The following is a 21,462-nucleotide window of genomic DNA, read 5'->3' as shown; positions in this document are numbered from 1 at the left end:
TCGGAGCCTGAAGCTTGCACCAAGAATCAGGATAAAAGATGAGTCTGTGACGGTAGGAGTGACATTTTTGGAAAAAGTGTACCCTTGCATTTTGGCTGATCCATTTGTGGTTTCAAGGATGGGTGAAAATGAACTTTAGGTGCTGTGGAATCGGTGAAGGTAACCCAAAGTCGTCTTGTGATAATGTTTGTGTTTCTGTTGGTCAGAGGGAGTAGGTGCTCCACGTTAAACGAATGGGGGCAATGTGAATTATTTTGCTCTCAAGAAAATGGCACCATTGACAGAAGTGATTACTGGAGTAGCGGTGAAAGTGGACCAACGAAAAATCTAATCAAATTTTATTGGTCACATACACATATTTATCAGATGTTATTGCGGGTGTAGCAAAATGATTGTGTTCCTAGCTCCAACAGTACAGTAGTATCTAACTAAATGCTTGTGTTCCTAGCTCCAACAGTGCAGTAGTATCTAACTAAACGCTTGTGTTCCTAGCTCCAACAGTGCAGTAGTATCTAACTAAACGCTTGTGTTCCTAGCTCCAGCAGCGCAGTAGTATCTAACTAAACGCTTGTGTTCCTAGCTCCAGCAGCGCAGTAGTATCTAACTAAACGCTTGTGTTCCTAGCTCCAGCAGCGCAGTAGTATCTAACTAAACGCTTGTGTTCCTAGCTCCAGCAGCGCAGTAGTATCTAACTAAACGCTTGTGTTCCTAGCTCCAGCAGCGCAGTAGTATCTAACTAAACGCTTGTGTTCCTAGCTCCAGCAGCGCAGTAGTATCTAACAATTCACAACTATACACACAAATCTAAAAGTAAAATAATGGAATTAAGAAATATCTAAATATTAGAATGAGCAATGTCGGAGTGGCACGGACTAAAATACAGTAGAAAAGAATACAGTATATACATATGAAATGAGTAAAGCAGTATGTAAACATTATTAAAGTGATCAGTGTTCCATTATTACAGGGACCAATGATTCCATGTCTATGTACATAGAGACTGTTGCTCTAAGGTGCAGGGCTGAGTAACCGGGTGGTAGCCGGCTAATGTTTGGCTATTTAACAGTCTGATGGCCTTGAGATAGAAGCTGTTTTTCAGTCTCCCGGTCCCAGCTTGGATGCACGTGTACTGCCCTCGCAGGAATGTGTAGCATTGGGGAAAGAAGTGGTATGAGTTAATTGTAGGGGTGCCCATGGGGCTGGGGTGCCAGGCATGTCCGGTGAGAGAGAGGCAGGTTGAGGTTATCAGGATTAGAGTAGTGCAGAAGTTGTCGTTTGTTGAGGCAGTGAAGAAAATAGAGGGAGATGGGTCAAGGGTGAGGGATCCTGAGAGGAGTGGTGTGAGTAGTAGATCTGTACCAGTACAGAGAGATAAGCCAACAAGTTATATACGTTTCAGTAAGAATTGATTTTTTGACCACTACGCTTTTCGGGAGGCTATGTTTGTGCTTTTCTAATAACCAATTTCTGTGTTCATTTAAGTGACTGATTTGAACAAATCCTCACTCTCAGTATCTGCAATTTGGCAGAACGCACAGAACCTTTTGTTTTAAGAATGAAAGGTTCTCAGTTTCAAGGTTTCAGCTTGGAGAGAAGAAGCCTCGTGAGGTATTGGTCAGTCTCATGCATGGATCAAACGTTGATGAATGAATTATGAATGATGAATAAGCTAAATCATGCCTATGTAACGAGACCGTAAGTAGTAGATATCTTACAGGACTGCCGCGAACAGAGCTCCATATCTAACGGGACTGCCCCGATAGAGCTCCTGAAAGACGTGTATGACGGTGTATCAAGTTTTGTTGGAACCTCTCCAGTTAACTGTTAATAAACAACGATTCATTTAAGCTTGACTTTGAGTGTCCCTGTGTAGAATTTCAACGACAGATGCTTCGAGGGTGACTGTTGTCGATGTGTGCACTGGGTCCCTGGTTCAAGTCCCAAGTTGGGGAGAGAAGAGTAACGGAAAAAGTACTTTTTCAGTGCATTCGGAAAGTATTCAGACCCCTTCAATTTTCCATTTTAATAGGTTACAGCCCTATTCAAAAATAGATTAGATAGCTTTTTCCCCCTCATCAATCTACACACAATACCCCATAATGACAAAGCCAAAAAATATGTTGACTTTAAACAAGTCTGCAAAAATGTATAAACTGAAATGACATTTACATAAGTTCAGCCCCTTTACTCAGTACTTTGTTGAAGCACCTTTGGCAGCCATTACAGCCTTGAGTCTTCATGGGTATGATGCTACAAGCTTGGCACACCTGTATTTCTGGAGTTTCTCCCATTTTTCTCTGCAAACCCTCTCAAGCTCTGTCAGGTTGGATGGGGAGAATCACTGCACAGCTATTTCCAGAGATGTTCTATCAGGTTCAAGTCTGGGCTCTGGCTGGGCCACTCAAGGACATTGAGACTTTTCCCGAAGCCACTCCTGCATTGTCTTGGCTGTGTGCTTAGGGTTGTTGTCCTGTTGGAAGGTGAACCTTCACCCCAGTCTGAGGATCTGAGTGCTCTGAAGCAGGTTTTCAAAAAGGATCTTACTGTAATTTGCTCCGTTCATCTTTCCCCCGATCCTGACTAGTCTCACAGTCCCTGCTGCTGAAAAACATCCCCACAGCATGATGCTGCCACCACCATGCTTCACCGTAGGGATGGTGCCAGGTTTCCTCCAGACGTGACACTTGGCATTCAGGCCAAAGTGTTCAATATTGGCTTCATCAGACCAGAGAATCTTGTTTCTCATGGTCCGAGAGTCCTTTAGGTGCCTTTTGGCAAACTCCAAGAGGGCTGTCATGGAAGCCATTCCTCATTAAAAGGCATGGCTTCCGTCTGGCCACTCTACCATAAAGGCCTGATTTGTGCAGTGCTGCAGAGGTGGTTGTTCTTCTGGAAGGTTCTCCCATCTCCACAGAGGAGCTCTGTCACAGTGACCACTGTATTTTTGGTCACCTCCCTGACCAAGGCCCTTCTTCCCCGAGCGCAGTTTGGCTGGGCGGCCAGCTCTTGAAAGGGTCTTGGTGGTCCCAAACTTCTTCCATTTAAGAATGGAGGCCACTGTGTTCCTGGGGACCTTCAATGCTGCAGAAATGTTTTGGTACCCGTCCCCAGATCTGTGCCTCGACACAATCCTGTCTGAGCTCTACGGACAATTCCTTCATCCAAATGGCTTGGTTCAATTTCCAGTCTCATAGCAAAGGGTCTGAATACTTACGCAAGGGATTTAATTTGCTTTGTCATTATGGGGTCTTGTGTGTAGACTGATGAGGGGGAAAAAAGTAATTTAATCCATTAAAGTCTAACGTAAATTTGATTATTTTTAATCAAGGGGTCTGAATACTTTCCGCACTAGATGACCAAAAGGTATGTTGCTCTGTGGGGCTCAATTAATCCGAAAGGTGTTCGATAGGTTTGAGGTCAGGACTCTGTGCCGGCCAGTCTAGTTCTTCCACACAGATCTCAACAAACCATTTCTTCTGTATGGACCTCGTTTTGTGCACCGGGGGCATTGTCATGCTGAAACAGGAAAGGGCATTCCTCAAACTGTTGCCACAAAATTGGAAGCCCAGAATTGTCTAGAATTTCCATTCACTGGAATTAAGGGGCCTAGCTCAAACCATGAAAAACAGCCCCAGACCATTATTCCTCCTCCAAACTTTGCAGTTGGCACTACGCATTGGGGCAGGTAGCGTTCTTCTGACATTCACCAAACCCAGATTCATCCGTCGGACTGTCAGATGAATGTGATTCATCACTCCAGAGAACATGTTTCCACCGCCCCAGAGTCCAATGGCGAGGAGCTTTAACCCATTCCAGCAGAAGCTTGGCATTGCGATCTTAGGTTTGAGTGCGGCTGCTCAGCCATCAAAACGTATTTCCTGAAGCTCACGATGAACAGTTCCGGTGCCGACTTTGCTTCCAGAGAAAATTTGGAACTCGGTAGTGAGCGTTGCAACCGAGGACAGACGTTCTGTGAGCGTGTGTGATCTACCACTTCACAGCTGAGCCGTTGTTGCACCTAGACAATTCCACTTCACAATCACAGCACTTATAGTTGACCAGGGCAGAAATTTGCCGAACTGACTTGTTGTAAAAGGTGGAATCCTATGACGGTGCCACGTTGAAAGTCACTGCGCTTTTCAGTACAGGACATTCTACTGCCAATGTTTGTCTATGGAGATTGCATGGCTCGGCTCAATTGTATACACCTGTCAGCAACAGGTGTGGCTGAAATAGTCAAATCCCACTAATTTGTAGGGGTGTCCACATACACACACACAAAAAAAAATACAAAACTATGTGACTAAGTGACTAAGAGTATCTTGCTAAATAATGTATGCGTCTCGGCTCATACTGATGCAGTTTAAAAAAAAACGTAAATCATTCATTTTCATTAATTGTATAAAAATGTATTTATGATCAAGGACACCATTGAGTAACACCGAGTACAACAGGAGTGACCGTCCAAGATGGTCAATGACAACATGGGAGTCTTATCGGCCAAACTTTTAGACTCATACATAAGAGATTCCACACACACACACACACCCACGACTAAGAACAGCAATGAAAAACATGATTTAAAAGATAAAAACAAAAAAATGTTAGCCGTTTTGCTGGTGCTACGATTTCAAAATAGTCCGGACATAACAATTGAGGTGATAACTTGTGTACAAAAAATTATTATTTTTTTACATAGGGCTGCATTTAAAAGTATATTTTTTTATACAAAAAGTGCTGGAGCTCCGAAGCCTGCCTTCCTCCTTAAACTCTTCATCACACCCTAAAAACAGAGCATCTTAAGGGGATTTTTAAGCATCTTTACAAAAAAAGAACAAAAGGGGTGAAATCTCAAAGATACATTTTCTAAATGAGTATCTGGGCCATCATTATGGCTTGTTGAATGGTCTTCCAAGTGAAACCTTATACTACATTAACATTACGACCTATACACATCATCATGATGATGATTTCAGAAACATTTCCTCTTAAAAGATAGATTAAAACCTGCACCTTGTTAGAGACCACATAACTGCACTTAAAAAAAATGGGACTAAAAAGCAGACTAGGAAGTAAGCATGCATACCAAATGACACCCTATTATTTTGTATAGTGCACTATATAGGTCCCATAGGACTGTGGTCAAACAGTGCACTATATAGGGAATAGGTCCCATAGGACTGTGATCAAACAGTGCACTATATAGGGAATAGGTCCCATAGGACTGTGATCAAACAGTGCACTATATAGGGAATAGGTCCCATAGGACTGTGATCAAACAGTGCACTATATAGGGAATAGGTCCCATAGGACTGTGATCAAACAGTGCACTATATAGGGAATAGGTTGCCAATTGGGATGTAAAAATTGCAGGCAGACAACAGAAAAATCACCTATTTTTTCTTCCAAAGGTGTAAAGTCAGTTAAAAGATGAACATACTAAAATCAGAAGCACAGTGAAAAGTTGAAAAATATATACGTCATATGTACACATGTAATCGAGCGTGTATATTATACAGGTTTGACTGCCCATTCCTGTTAAAATGAGTCTGGAGCAGTCAGGTCCTCACACTCAAATACTGCATGACATTCAGTCCAAAAGTGTAGCTGCAGATGAGAAACAATCTCCCAGAAAGTCGCCACGGTCTTGTTCATTAGGCACCAAAAACGAAGAAAACGGTCCGAATTGGAGAGGTTCTGCCTGGACTTGTCCAATCAGAAACGCTTTATTTTCCTTAGTTGCAAAACGTTTGTGCCTTAACGAACACGGCCCTGCTTTCAAGAATAAACAAAGAGGTCCATCCGTCTAGGCAGAAGCCTTTTACTATACAAGGGGACTGCTCTACCCTGGGGGTACAGTTTAGTTTGAGTATACAAAACATTAACAAATACTCAAACTGTACATAGCTTCAGGAATTATAAAGATTTGTGTTTTGTCGTTTTCTGTAATAAGAAAATCCTCTGTAATGGTATTTTGTTTGGTATTTTCATCAGTAATGAAAACGTTGTAGTTGTAGACAGAGATCCATTTAAAACAACATCCTCATTAGAGTCAGTTAAACTTGATTCTCTTCATCTCCACTGTGTTGAAGGAAAGGCATCCCTCTCCAAGTACTGCAGGGCTAATCCATAGAATTAGAATGAACATTCTAATATAAATATACATTCTATATTTCTATTGGTTAGCCTGCTGGGTCAACCAATCACAAATCAGTCTGGAGGAAGGAGATCGTGAAGACGAAACCGTTCTCTGACGTAAGGCCTTACGTCCTCATTCTGTGGAGGAGTGTAAGAACAGACAGCAGAGGTTGCATAAAATAGTACAGCAACACAAATGACCGAGGTGACGTTCGTGGAGGAAGAGAAAGAACAGAAACCGGTCTGTTTATGAAAGCCGGATACAGACAATCAGGTACAAGGGCAAATGTTTGAGTGAGTACATAAGGAAGTCATTTGAGTTGGATGCACATTCAAAAAGAAAATATATATATATATATATTTTTTTTACATTTTCCCCCTTCTCCAGAATGAGTACATACCATCTCCACTAGCTTCTCCAGAATGAGTACATACCATCTCCACTAGCTTCTCCAGAATGAGTACATACCATCTCCACTAGCTTCTCCAGAATGAGTACATACCATCTCCACTAGCTTCTCCAGAATGAGTACATACCATCTCCACTAGCTTCTCCAGAATGAGTACATACCATCTCCACTAGCTTCTCCAGAATGAGTACATACCATCTCCACTAGCTTCTCCAGAATGAGTACATACCATCTCCACTAGCTTCTCCAGAATGAGTACATACCATCTCCACTAGCTTCTCCAGAATGAGTACATACCATCTCCACTAGCTTCTCCAGAATGAGTACATACCATCTCCACTAGCTTCTCCAGAATGAGTACATACCATCTCCACTAGCTTCTCCAGAATGAGTACATACCATCTCCACTAGCTTCTCCAGAATGAGTACATACCATCTCCACTAGCTTCTCCAGAATGAGTACATACCATCTCCACTAGCTTCTCCAGAATGAGTACATACCATCTCCACTAGCTTCTCCAGAATGAGTACATATCATCTCCACTAGCTTCTCCAGAATGAGTACATATCATCTCCACTAGCTTCTCCAGAATGAGTACATACCATCTCCACTAGCTTCTCCAGAATGAGTACATACCATCTCCACTAGCTTCTCCAGAATGAGTACATACCATCTCCACTAGCTTCTCCAGAATGAGTACATACCATCTCCACTAGCTTCTCCAGAATGAGTACATACCATCTCCACTAGCTTCTCCAGAATGAGTACATACCATCTCCACTAGCTTCTCCAGAATGAGTACATACCATCTCTACTAGCTTCTCCAGAATGAGTACATACCATCTCTACTAGCTTCTCCAGGAAAGGAACCAGCTTGAGAAGCTCGTTATCGTTCCTGTCCATGAACCAGCTCTCGATGGGAATCCCATTGGAAAGCTGTGATGAAGAACCATGACGTTTTGAATCGTATATGCCACTTTGGCGTCACTTTTATCCAAAATACTTATTGTATATTGAGGGCATATATTTTAAGTATGCGATTCCTGCGGGATAGAATGAGTAGCTGTACTGTAAAGGCTTACCTGATAGGCGAAGGCTTGAGGTGAATTGTCGATTATTATTGTTTTTGAAAGATCTCTTCCCAGAATATTTAGGTCCTTGATGTAGTTTCCTTGAACACACACACAGTGCTCACGAAACAAACGATGCCTGTAGGAGAGGTAGAGAAATAACCCAAATGATTAGCCAAGTGTAGAAGTGGGTGTTAGGACATTAGCACAAGCTTTATACACGCACCCTAATCCCTACATAGGTGCACTACTTTTGGGGAATATTGTGCCATTTGGGATACAGGTCACGGTGGAACTCAACACGGGTTATTTGTAATCATTCAAAAGCAATAACTTTATTTAACTGACCTGACCAACTGTTTCTTAGGGTCCAGGATGTTGAGCAGCTTGTCTGCATACACCTTCTTAGAGGCAGTGAACAGAATGATCTGTGAACGACAAGAAACCCATAAGAATACTTTTAAAAAGTATATATTTCCGTTCTTTAAAAAAAAAAAAAAATTTTTACCTTTATTTAACCAGGCAAGTCAGTTAAGAACAGATTCTTATTTTCAATGACGGCCTAGGAACAGTGGGTTAACTGCCTGTTCAAGGGCAGAACGACAGATTTTGTACCTTGTCAGCTCGGGGATTTGAACTTGCAACCTTTCGGTTACTAGTCCAATGCTCTAACCACTAGGCTACACTGCCGCCCCATATTTCCGTTCTGTTTGATTGTCTGTCCCAGTGAAGTCTACAGTAGAGGTTTACAAGAGAACGGGACCCCGCGGGAATCTGGCAGTGGAATAGGAGTCAAGTTCGGGTCAGGATCAACAGTCCACAGGAAAGGGCAGTGGAGTAATAGGGGTGGAAATACAGTCATGTCACAGACAGGACAGACAGGGGTTTTTCCCTTTCACTATTTTCTACATTGTAGAATAAACTAAAAAACCATGAAAACTATGAAATAACACACATGGAATCATGTAGTAACCAAGAATGTGTTAAATCAAAATATATTTTATATTTGAGATTCTTCAAAGTAGCCACCCTTGATGCCAGCTTTGCACTCTTGACATTCTCACAGGCATTGCTTGTTGTTTGGTGTTTTAGGCTGGGTTACTGTATAGCACTTTGTGACATCTGCTGATGTAAAAAGGGCTTTAAAACACAAATTAGATTGAATAGTCTACATACTTTTGCGCACAAAATTGAGCAGGGGCGGCAGTGATTTTTTTTGAGAAGGGACAAGAATGTTCCGGGGTTATAAAACTGTTGTAGGATCAGGATAGTACAGGTGGGGTAATTGTTTTAATTGACAGAACAAGACAGGAATTAATTTTCCCTCTAGTCTACAGTGGTCTGATATCTATGTATTAAACACATAGGACCTCACCTCGTAAATTTGAGACATGCGCTCCAGGAACTCTCTGAAGAACGGCCTCAAACGCACATACACCTGCAGAGAAGAAAGAATCATATGGAAACCATATCATGTCAAGAGCTTTCCCTGTTCAGTGAAAGATATATGTTTTGCATGATGAAAAATAGGGGTCGGTTGGAGAAAAATCAACGGACCATCAATGTAATAAGAAACCTTAGTTGCCGGTAGCAACCACTACAGAATGTCCGGTCAGAACAAGGATGAGACGGAAGTCCAGGTTAAGGGGAGTTTAACGGAAGATAGCCACATACATCTGACCACTCATGGTTCAGATAACCGAGAATCATGTCCAGTGAGAACTGACATTAACTATGGCTCAAATTGTTGCGCTTGGCTGGAACAGCGGAGGTGTTCGGGAACAGCGGAGGTGTTCGGGAATCCCCCCCCCCCTCCCAGTGGCACAGCGGAGGTGTTCGGGAATCCCTCCCCCCCCCCCAGTGGCACAGCGGAGGTGTTCGGGAATCCCTCCCCCCCCCCCAGTGGCACAGCGGAGGTGTTCGGGAATCCCCCCCCCCCCCCCCCCCCCCAGTGGCACAGCGGAGGTGTTCGGGAATCACTCCCCCCCCCCCAGTGGCACAGCGGAGGTGTTCGGGAATCCCTCCCCCCCCCCAGTGGCACAGCGGAGGTGTTCGGGAATCCCCCCCCCCCCAGTGGCACAGCGGAGGTGTTCGGGAATCCCCCCCCCCCCCAGTGGCACAGCGGGGGTGTTCGGGAATCCCCCTCCCCCCCAGTGGCACAGCGGAGGTTCCGGTTCTCAGGTCACTTATGTCATTTGATGTTGAAGACACCGACAAGTACCCCTGCATGGGGGGGACCATCCAAACGAAGAAAGAGGGACCCAACACGTACACTTCAACATCAGACAGACATGGATTTAGTCCCACGGAGGGAAAACGCTGGTAGTGCTCATCAGGATGGGGACGTTTGACCTTACGGTGTTGCCAGGGTCCAACACTAACTGAAGTCCAGGGAATCTAGGCCGAACGAGATGTGCTGATAAGTCATTGGCTGACCTTGACCAATAAGACACTAACAAAAGTGGGGGTCCCCTGAATGGGATACTAAGCTGCCTGACTAGAAGTAACCATGACTAGAATCAGATGACTGAAGCCGGCCATTTTAACACATGACAAATCACATAAAACCCAATGCTTTTTCTCGATTTGTCTTACCTTGATTCGTCATGTCCCCCCCCCTCTCCTCTCCTCAAAACGCATAGGAGTAATCCATAGGAAAAAAGCCCTTGGATATTCTCTTACAATGTGGTTTGAGAATAAAGCGAGGAGAGAGAGAGAGAGAGAGAGAGAGAGAGAGAGGACACAAGGAATGAAGAATAGAGAAAAAGCCCATTGACAATCACTTAACACCTTTGGATTTCTATAGTTTCCACAGCCTGTACCTGGTAGATGACGTCTTGGAACAGGACAGGGAAGGTCAGGGCTGCGTCATCCAACTCATTCAGACTACAGTGCACCAACGTCTCGTCCTGATGAAGACACAAACAGTACACCTTCTGGTTAGCGGCTGTTCAACCTTCTTTAGTTGAATGCACCGGTAAGACGCTGTAGATGAAAGCTAGCCTAGTCACAGATTGGTTTGTGCTTCTTCTGCCTACTCCAATTGTCAAGCCAAATTTAACCTTTGCTTAGCCCCAGAATTTTGAGAAACCAATCGTAGGCGCTCCAATGGGAAAGCAACTGTCATAGACTGGCACCCAGGCTATATTAAAAGAGAGCAGAAACTCACCGGCACCCAGGCTAGACAAGAGCTTCTGCTAATGACTCAAATATGTTTAAAAAAAAGTGCTACTCACCAAATCTAGGACCAGGGAGAACTCTGGTGTGCTGCGTGTTTTGAGAGGCAGTGCTGGTTTCCTGGCTATCTGCTCCTCTGTCAACGGAGGCACATGTTTGATGAAGAAGTACCTGAAAACAGAGCAGGCACAGAAGATATTAGTTGGTTCAAGTAAAGAAAAAAAAAAAACTACCTTTGCACACACAATACTTTTCTTCAGTTGGTTTGATGGTGATGACGACACGCAGATGGACGGCCTATTTCTACTACTTATTATTCTACAGACATTTAAAGAGGAGCACTTCAAACGTTGTTTGGTTGGTAAATAAACGAAGAGGTAGGTACTCACGGATCAAAGACTTCCCAGTCCTCCTCGTAGGTGCCGTCTGCAGGGGCCGTGGGAGGGCCGTGGGGGTAACAGCTGACTGGGGTGCATACCGGAGCTGGATGACATATTTAAAAATGACACAGAAATCCACAGGTTTTATTTATTCACATGTACTTTTCTCCCCAGGTATTTCAACATGGCAAACACAGCAAGTAAAAAAATTCCACTGAATATTCCAGATTACTAATCGCCACGGTGGCCTGTTAGAAGGGGCGTACCGCCACGGTGGCCTGTTAGAAGGGGCGTACCGTCACGGTGGCCTGTTAGAAGGGGCGTATCGCCACGGTGGCCTGTTAGAAGGGGCGTATCGCCACGGTTACCTGTTAGAAGGGGCGTATCTGTTTCTGTAACCATCTCTCCTTCCTCCACAGGTGGTTCTGGTGTAGCCAGAGGAGCCAGTGGTGGTGGTGGTACTGGAGCAACAGGAGACAGGACGACGCCTTCTGTAGATGTGGGGGTACTGGTCGACATTTCCTCCACCTCCTTCACAATCTCCTCAGCCTCCAGCACCTGCCCAGGTGAGTCAGACCCAAGAGTGGCTGGATCGGGGAGATACAGGAGAGACACAGGGGGTTAATCTCAAAAGGTATTTTCTTTGCATCTTTTCTCGTTAACGCCTGTTCACAGAGAGGAATAAGGCAATGAGAGAAGAGTGAACATGTGTAACCCACAGATATGTTTTACATTTAAAACCTCTGGCTGGACGAGGGGAATACACAGGAGCGACGTGGAGAAGAGGGTGGTATATAAGAGAATTCATTTAGGACCGGTAAAAAAAAATAAACCATGGGGTTGGTATCCCAGACAGATTACACCAAGTCATGGATCAGTAAAGCACGTTGGAGGAACTCCATTGAGTAAATGTGTTTCAGTCCAATAACAGCCTTAATCTGTAACCAATCACACTCTTAGACTGGTCATCCTGGTTGAAAAAAAAAAAAAAAAAACACAATGATGAGACTTGAGGCAGATTCTGTTACCGGTCTTGGTTGCAGGTGAGAAGAAGTTGAAGACAGGAGAGAAGATGGTCCCCAGGAGAGTAGTGCGAGGAGGGCTGATGGCCACCTCCACAGGCACCTCCAGTTTACCGTTGGGCTTCAGGGGCTTACTGTTCAACGTCATTGGATCTGAGGGGAAAAACAAGGGAACTTCACTGTTTCCAATGAAACCTGCAAAATCCACCTGCTTTTTGGCAACGCAGGATATTTCCGATTTCCTGAGCATTAATGATCACCGCCTCCTTACAGCGGAGGGGAAGTGTTATCCACGTGGTCGTACAGCCAGAACTCTTACAATGGACACGACAACATCCACACTGTTACAGCTAAACAGAACATTTCGATCTCATGAACATTAATGACCAATTGACTCATTGCAACATTTCCAAAAGCAGATGTTCACAAAGATGACGTCGTGACAACCGTTTGTCATTTCGCGCTATGAACGACTCCATTATTATTACAGATTATAAAACCGGTTGGTTCCAGCCCTGATATTCTGATTGGCTGACAGCCGTGGTATATCAGACCGTATACCACAGGTATGGACAAAACATTTTACTGTTCTAATTACATTGGTAACCAGTTTATAATAGCAATAAGGCACCTCAGGGGTTTGTGGTATATGGCCAATATACAACGGACTCCGCGTTGCGTCGTGCATAAGAACAGCCATTAGCCATGGTATATTGGCCATATACCACACCACCTCGTGCCTCATTGCTTAATTATGCCAGAGGAATGTCTTGACTCACCAGGTTTGTTAGCGCTTCTCCTGCAGCCCCTGGGGATAGCTTTGTTAGGAGGATGAGGAGAAGACGTGATCAGGTTGCTGCTGTCCACTTTACAATCAACACGACTCCTCTTAGCTGGGATGTCATGCTCCATCTGACAGAAAGGAAGCAGAGTAGAGGGACTAGTAGTTAGTGTCACAACTTGCTGAAAGCAACATTCGATATGGCACACTTCCCACTTGTAGCTTTAATTTAGGATGCTACTCCTCTTCAACCGTTTTAAGATCAAAATGCCATTTTAACTTTAAAAAAGGTGAATTGAACCTGCAGATTTTGTCTTCGTTTTTTTTTTAGGGGGGGGGGGGGCTTGCTCCTCAAGAAACAGAAGCCAAATGTAACCTGGCTGGGGGGGGGGGGGGTGATGTGGGCGTGTCCTTGCCACCACCACCCACACCCATCTGTCAGAATCTCCCCCCCACCCCTACAGGCAGATGTATGGTGAGATGCCGTAAGACGCTTTGAATAGGTCAATAGCCTGCAGTCATATGAGAAGAATTCAATTTCTGATTTCATGTAGATGCTCTAAACAAAGTGGTTTGATACCTTTAACATTGCAGTAACGGGTCGATGAAACCACCCTTTAGATAATACCATAGAAGCGGTGTTTTGCTAATATAACAATGTGCATATTTATTCTGTCATTGTCATTCCCAGGCGATACAGATGCTGCGCCCATCCGCATTGTTTCTGGTGGTAATGGGGCCGACCTTGGCAAACATGGTAATACCTTCCTGTTTGGTGTCCCATACACAACATGAGTTCCCTGATCCTGGTGCAGAATACAAAGGGTTTTCCCCCCTCCACATATTAACTGATATTGAATTCAATAATAATTAAAGACAATACAAGTAAAAGTTGTCTAGTAAAATGTTTAATGCCGAGTGCCAGGTCTCTCTCCATTCAGAGACATCAGTATCAAGCCTGTCTGTCAGTCTGGACTTCATCACATCATCTTGCAAGTCTCCATGTGCTGGCTCCATGTTTCTGTGAACACAGTCATTGTTCTATTATCAATGGCAGTTAGGATGTCTTTACCAGCGTTTCATTAAATGGACACAGCAGCGTAGATCAGCTCCCAGCCCTTCCTCAAAGATACTGGACGGTCACACACACACACAAACAGAACACTGATCAGACACGATCAATACTGGTTATGATTATCCTGGTGGAACCAATCTGATCAATGGATTCGCCTTTCTATTTCTCTTCAGATATCAGAAAACGTGAAGTGAAATAGCATGGTGAACACAGTGATCAGGCTGGTTCTACCAGGCTAGTTTATAGCCGGTAGATTATATGTTGAACACAGTGCTCAGGCTGGTTCCCACCAGGCTAGGTTATAGCCTGGAGATTATATGGTGAACACAGTGATCAGGCTGGTTCCCACCAGGCTAGGTTATAGCCTGGACATTATATGGTGAACACAGTGATCAGGCTAGTTCCCACCAGGCTAGGTTATAGCCTGGAGATTATACGCATCTACGAAGTAGAAAATAAGCAATAAATAATGATAGTTTACATCAATTGTTTTACAATTGGGTTATCAAGTGTATCAAAGTAATGAAGTGGGTAACCTTATATATATATATATATATATATTTGTTTTTTTACAAATGATGAGCCACTGAAAACTGTTGCAGGTGAAGGCCACATCTTTGTGAGACACAGAGTTGGTGAACGGATGATCTCCGTGTGTGTAGTTCCCATCGTGAAGCATGGAGTAGGTGTGATGGTGCTTTGCTGGTGACACAGGCAGTGATTTATTTAGAATTCAAGGCACATTTAACCAGCATGGCTACCATACCATTCTGCAACGAAAAGCCACCCCATCTGTTTTGCACTTAGTGGGACTATCATTTGTTTTTCAACAGGACAATGATCCAACACCTCCAGGCTGTGTAAGGGCTATTTGACCAAGGAGAGTGATGGGGCTGCATCAGATGACCTGGCATCACAAACACCCGACCTCAACCCAATTGAGATGGTTTGGGATAAGTTGGACGGCAAAGTGAAGGAAAAGCAGCCAACGAGTGCTCAGCATATGTGGGAACTCCTTCAAGACTGTTGGAAAAGCATTCCAGGTGAAGCTGGTTGAGAGAATGGCAAGAGTGTATAAAGCTGTCATCAAGATAAAGGTGGCTGCTTTGAAGAATATAAAATGTTAATTTGTTTAACACTTTTTTGGTTACTACATGATTCCATGTGTGTTATTTCATAGTTGATGTCTTTACTATGTTGAAAATAGTAAAAACAAAGAAAAACCCTTGAATGAGTAGGTGTCCATACTTTTGACTGGTACTGTATATACCACGCAGTGTCAGAGAAAGGCCCAAAGAAACTGTCAAAGACTCTAGTGACATAATGTTCTCTCTGCTACCGCACGGCAAGCAGTACCGGAGTGTCAAGTCTAGGTCCAAAAGGCACCTAACTACTTCTATAGCCAAGCTATAATAATTACTGAACCATTCAGCAAATGGCCACCCAGACCATTAACATTTATCCCCCTTTGTTTTTACACGTATCTATGCAAAGTCACTTTACCTCCACCTACCTGTACAAATTACCTTGACTAACCTGTACCCCCACACATTAATTCAGTACCGGTACCCCCTGTATATAGCCTTGTCATTGTATGTTATTGTTACTTTAAAAAAAATGTTTTATTTACTTTCGTTTATTTGGTAAATATTTTCCCAACTATTTCTTGATCTGCATTGTTGGTTAAGGTCTTGTAAGTAAGCATTTCACGGTAAAGTCCTGTTGTATTAGGCACATGAGACAAATAAAATTTGATGACAGGAATCCATGCTTTGCTTTGGTTTCCCCTGGTAGTGTTCCTAAATGCTAATGTTTTAGCATTTGAGGTACAAATCCCATTCAAGTCATGAGACCGATATTAGTATTTTTCACGCATCATGTCCAAATACTTTCAAATTATCTCAAATTGATTGTGAAGCTCAACAAAGTCATTTGGATTATTTGAACACGAAGTGTGTAAAACCACTAAATATCCATCCCGTGACATGAATGGGATGTGCCGCAATTTATTTTATATTTAACCAGGCAAGTCAATTAACAACAAATTCTTATTTACACTGCTCAAAAAAAATAAAAGGGAACACTAAAATATCTGAATGAATGAAATATTCTTATTAAATACTTTTCTCTTTACATAGTTGAATGTGCTGACAACAAAAATCACACAAAAATGATCAATGGAAATCAAATTGATCAACCCATGGACGTCTGGATTTGGAGTCACACTCAAAATTAAAGTGGAAAACCACACTACAGGCTGATCCAACTTTGATGCAATGTCCTTAAAACAAGTCCAAATTAGGCTCAGTAGTGTGTGTGGCCTCCACGTGCCTGTATGACCTCCCTACAACGCCTGGGCATGGTCTCCTGAGGGATCTCCTCCCAGACCTGGACTAAAAGCATCCACCAACTCCTGGACAGTCTGTGGTGCAACGTGGTGTTGGTGGATGGAGCGTGACATGACGTCCCAGATGTGCTCAATTGGATTCAGGTCTGGGGAACGGGCGAGCCAGTCCATAGCATCAATGCCTTCCTCTTGCAGGAACTGCTGACACACTCCAGCCACATGAGGTCTAGCATTAGATGGAACCCAGGGCCAACCGCACCAGCATATGGTCTCACAAGGGGTCTGAGGATCTCATCTCAGTACCTAATGGCAGTCAGGCTACCTCTGGCGAGCACATGGAGGGCTGTGCGGCCCCCCAAAGAAATGCCACCCAACACCATGACTGACCCACCGCCAAACCAGTCATGCTGGAGGATGTTGCAGGCAGCAGAACGTTCTCCACGGCGTCTCCAGAATGTCACGTCTGTCACATGTGCTCAGTGTGAACCTGCTTTCATCTGTGAAGAGCACAGGGCGCCAGTGGCGAATTTGCCAATCTTGGTGTTCTCTGGCAAATGAAAAACGTCCTGCACGGTGTTGGGCTGTAAGCACAACACCCACCTGTGGATGTCGGCCCTCATACCACCCTCATGGAGTCTGTTTCTGACCGTTTGAGCAGACACGCACATTTGTGGCCTGCTGGAGGTCATTTTGCAGGGCTCTGGCAGTGCTCCTCCTTGCACAAAGGTGGAGGTAGCAGTCCTGCTGCTGGGTTGTTGCCCTCCTCCACGTCTCCTGATGTACTGGCCTGTCTCCTGGTAGCGCCTCCATGCTCTGGACACTACACTGACAGACACAGCAAACCTTCTTGCCACAGCTCGCATTGATGTGCCATCCTGGATGAGCTGCACTACCTGAGCCACTTGTGTGGGTTGTAGACTCCGTCTCATGCTACCACTAGAGTGAAAGCACCGCCAGCATTCAAAAGTGACCAAAACATCAGCCAGGAAGCATAGGAACTGGTCTGTGGTCCCCACCTGCAGAACGACTCCTTTATTGGGTGTGTCTTGCTAATTGCCTATAATTTCCACCTGTTGTCTATTCCATTTGCCCAACAGCATGTGAAATTTATTGTCAATCAGTGTTGCTTCCTAAGTGGACAGTTTGATTTCACAGAAGTGTGATTGACTTGGAGTTACATTGTGTTGTTTAAGTGTTCCCTTTATTTTTTTGAGCAGTGTACAATGACGGCCTAGGAACAGTGGGTTAACTACTCTGTTCAGGGGGAGAACGACAGATATTTACCCCGTCAGCTCAGGGATTCGATCTCGCAACTTTTCCATTACTGGCCCAACACTCTAACCACTAGGCTACCTGCCACCCAAAATGTAAGCATTTGCAAACAGTTCACACAAACACACCTTGACAGCATTTCCCCTGATGAACTTCTTGATGGTGGAAAACAGGCCCGTCTCATTCTTCTGCATTCTGAGGCCTCTCCTGGTCGCAGCAGTGGGCTCCACCTCACAGTGTTTCCTCTTGGCCTGGGCTGGGCGGTGGGCCGAGGCTGGGGCTGGACGGCCGGGGCTGGATTTGGGACCAGGTTTTGGTTTGGCGCTGGTCTGCTTAGAAGCTTTCCGCACTCTCAACCTCATCATCCTACACGTTACATGGAAGACTGGTGTGGCAGCACAGCAAGCAGACAGGGCAATATATATATATTACAAGTACAACAAAGAGAACACAGGAAACCAGTGAGGTGACATGTTGCCACGTCAACGCTTTAACACAGCCACAAAACATTTATTATAGCCCTAACAATGTGTTTATTTTTTACTTTGTTAGGATGTTTGGCATATTCTTGACATTTGTATTCCCCAAAAACGACTTTATCTAAAACAAAGAGTATTGAGAATTATAATTAAGCTAATAATTATATGTCATTGCAATTATAATGTATAAATATTTCAGAATACAGATTTAAATTCACAATAACATATCCACAGTGGAATCTATGCTACAGTACTTGTAGTTATTTTATATACACTACCAGGAAAGTGGGCGGTGTTCGTTCTGCAAAGCTCCTCCCCCCCTTCTAGCTGAAGTTGTTGGCAAACTTTTAACTAGGTGCTAGTATGAGACCTAGGTAACGAGTTAAGACGACAATTCCCTTTCACAACACAAGTCACATAGGACGTTAAACCAAATAAATATGAGACTTGACCAAATGCCACCATATATATATATATAGCTCCAAACATTAGTAATGTGTTAGCTAGTATCTAGCTAGCAGTTGTTAGCAAGCCAGTGAACAGCGAGTGACAAGCATGAACATTACATTAGCCAGTTAACTGTTATGTAACCAGTGTTTGGCTAGCTAACCAAAACAGTTAGCGACCCCAATTATTTTATTCCGGCCATTCTAAAACGAGATACGGGTATTACAGGTAGTAAGATGGCAAAGCTAACCAACGAAATTGGGACTAACGATAAAAATAAAAAAAATTAAGTAACGGAATAGTTGTTTGGCGACTAGCTAACGGTATCCATCACTTAAGATTAGCAGGCTAGCTAGCCATTTTGATTTCACGATTGCCAACCAAACAACATGCATAACATCGGTCAGCAGTTTTAATAAATCAAATGACTAGTATCGTCGCTAGATATAGCTAGCTAGTCACGTTAGCTGGTAGCATTTTTAAAAGCTACATCAAGCAGGCTAGCTAGGTGCTCACTGGTGATATGGCAATCGTTTGAATAAAAAAAAAAAAAACATGTTGACACAGCCATAAACAATTAACGTTACTTACCGATGGTGCAAATCAATTCGTAACCAAACTTGCCGCTTGCCTGTCCACACTGGTAGCCGCAACGGTGCGGCCACCGAGAGAGAGGTCTGTCCGTCGTTATCGCTGCCAGCTGTGTTCAGAACCACAGACCATCGACGGGCTCTTCGGACGCCATTTCCCGCCTCATCACAAATTCCCGAGAGGGTGCACTCGATAAAGCTACTCGGGACTCCAGCGCTACTTTGATGTCTAGGAATGTGGATTATATTACATGCAATTTACAGGTGTACCACCACCATCGCAAAAGCAGCTAAAAGTAACCACTGAATAACGTCATAAAAGTATGCGGTAAAACGGTTTGTGGGAGATATATTATTTTCATGACATGGTTTGACGGATCACGTGTTTCAATACGGAGCATATATGTGGCTGCTGCACCGGAGTAAACCGAGTGTACCCACTGTAATACGAATCCTAGCTAACTCGTCAGAAATCCCGGATGATTGATTCTCACACACACACACATATTATATATAGACACACATATATATTATATATACACATAAATATATATTATATATACACACACATATATTATATATAAATACATATTATATATAGACACACATATATTATATATACACACACATATATTATATATAAATACATATTATATATAGACACACATATATTATATTATATATACACACACATATATTATATATAAATACATATTATATATAGACACACATATATTATATTATATATACACAAATATATATTATATATAGACATAAATATATATTATATATACACACACATATATTATATATAAATATATATTATATATACACACATATATTATATATGAATATACACACACACATATACTTTAATGTATTTAACTAGGCAAATCAGTTAAGAACAAATTCTTATTTACAATGACACCTACCCCGGCCAATACCTAACCCGGACGATGGGCCAATTGTGCACCACCCAATCACGACCGGTTGTGATACAGCCTGGAATCGAACCAAGGTCTGTAGTGACTCCTCTACCACTGAGATGCAGCGCCTTTGACACTGCGCCACACATATGACCTGCGCAGGCGCACCTCAGCATTACTGGCACACAATTTATTTTCAAAAATAGGTTTGGAAAGCAAAGTTTGATCTCAGAAACTTCCTAAGCCTACTAAGCATAGTGGGTACCGGTATGTGTGGATGCCTCGTATGGTGTGGTCATTGTAAACAGAGAAGGACGTCATACTATAGAAGTTTAGGAGTAGCCCTTCAGTGGAGCTTATCAGCAAAATAGAACAAAAATAATACATTTGTTATTTATTAAAATTACTCAACTTTTATATTTATAATTTCCTATAGGAATGAAAGCAGGACAATCATATATAATAAAATCATAGGTGTAAATTTGTCTTAGGTCTCTTTATGTAGTGTTGTCTCTCTTGTCGTGATGTGTGTTTTGTCCTATATTTATATTTTATTTGTTTTTAATCCCAGCCCGTCCTGCAGGAGGCCTTTTGGTAGGCCGTCATTGTAAATAAGAATTTGTTCTTAACTGACTTGCTTAGTTAAATAAAATAAAAAATATAGCCTATATGTGAGAAACCTTTCCTTATGGCACTTTAAACGATGTGTACAGTATGCAGTGCTTAATTTGTTAAAATCGAGAGGTCCCAGAACACTCAGCGCGAGAGGGGGCATAGAATATATGCCCACATACTCAAACGTAGCTGTGGGGTTTACACAAGTCAATTTCTTTTAGCTTAATTTTCAAGACAAATGTACAGCTTTTTACAAATTTTAAGTCACTGCAGATGTCCTGCCATATGCACGCACACATACTCAGTTTACAATAACCGTATTTCATATCATTATCAAGACTAACAGTAGAACGCACATCACAATACAACTTGAGATTTTTCTTATTTTATGTTGGTTGCAGCAGAGCACATGAGCACATGAGAATATATAAGCACATATTCAGATTAAAGAAAATACCTTCCACAATGACTTCCCATGTCAGTAAATGTCTTGCTCAAAGCCATGAGCGGGCCTGTATCTGTGATGTTAAGCCTCCTTGTAAGGCTGTTCAGAAGAATCTGGCAGTAGTGCCTATTTTTTTTCTCATTTTGAATGTTACCGGTAACTTGGGTGTCCTCTTTAGCCTAGTCTACAATGCTTGCTTCCACTAAATGCTCCTTGGTTCGGGCATGATAAAAAAAACTTTTCAGAGGGCTTTGTTTTGTTTTTCCATCGGAGGCAAAGGACATTAT

General features: G+C 43.1%; 1 protein-coding gene across 4 annotated transcripts; it reads right to left on the bottom strand.

Moving 5' to 3' along the window:
- Positions 1–4,393: 4,393 nt before the first annotated feature.
- Positions 4,394–19,477, bottom strand: LOC109897687 (CTD small phosphatase-like protein 2-A). Of its 4 annotated transcripts, none has more exons than XM_031833001.1 (14): positions 19,191–19,440; positions 17,802–18,039; positions 12,978–13,110; positions 12,205–12,351; positions 11,545–11,763; positions 11,473–11,514; positions 11,186–11,279; positions 10,856–10,967; positions 10,442–10,528; positions 8,995–9,057; positions 7,968–8,047; positions 7,632–7,758; positions 7,390–7,485; positions 4,394–6,276 (listed from the first exon to the last, which is right to left on the bottom strand). In XM_031833001.1, the coding sequence occupies exons 2-14, from the start codon at positions 18,036–18,038 to the stop codon at positions 6,211–6,213; spliced, it is 1,503 nt and encodes a 500-aa protein (XP_031688861.1). In that variant the 5' UTR covers position 18,039; positions 19,191–19,440; the 3' UTR covers positions 4,394–6,210. The 4 variants fall into 4 exon arrangements, with proteins under 4 accessions (XP_031688861.1, XP_020347791.1, XP_020347792.1 ...); XM_020492202.2 differs by having other exon boundaries at positions 17,802–18,058; positions 19,191–19,407; XM_020492203.2 differs by lacking the exon at positions 11,473–11,514 and having other exon boundaries at positions 17,802–18,058; positions 19,191–19,477.
- Between the last annotated feature and the right edge of the window lie 1,985 nt (positions 19,478–21,462).

This window comes from Oncorhynchus kisutch, linkage group LG10, assembly GCF_002021735.2.
Source record: "Oncorhynchus kisutch isolate 150728-3 linkage group LG10, Okis_V2, whole genome shotgun sequence".
Classification (NCBI taxonomy): domain Eukaryota; kingdom Metazoa; phylum Chordata; class Actinopteri; order Salmoniformes; family Salmonidae; genus Oncorhynchus; species Oncorhynchus kisutch.
This window is presented reverse-complemented; position numbering and strand designations above follow the sequence as displayed.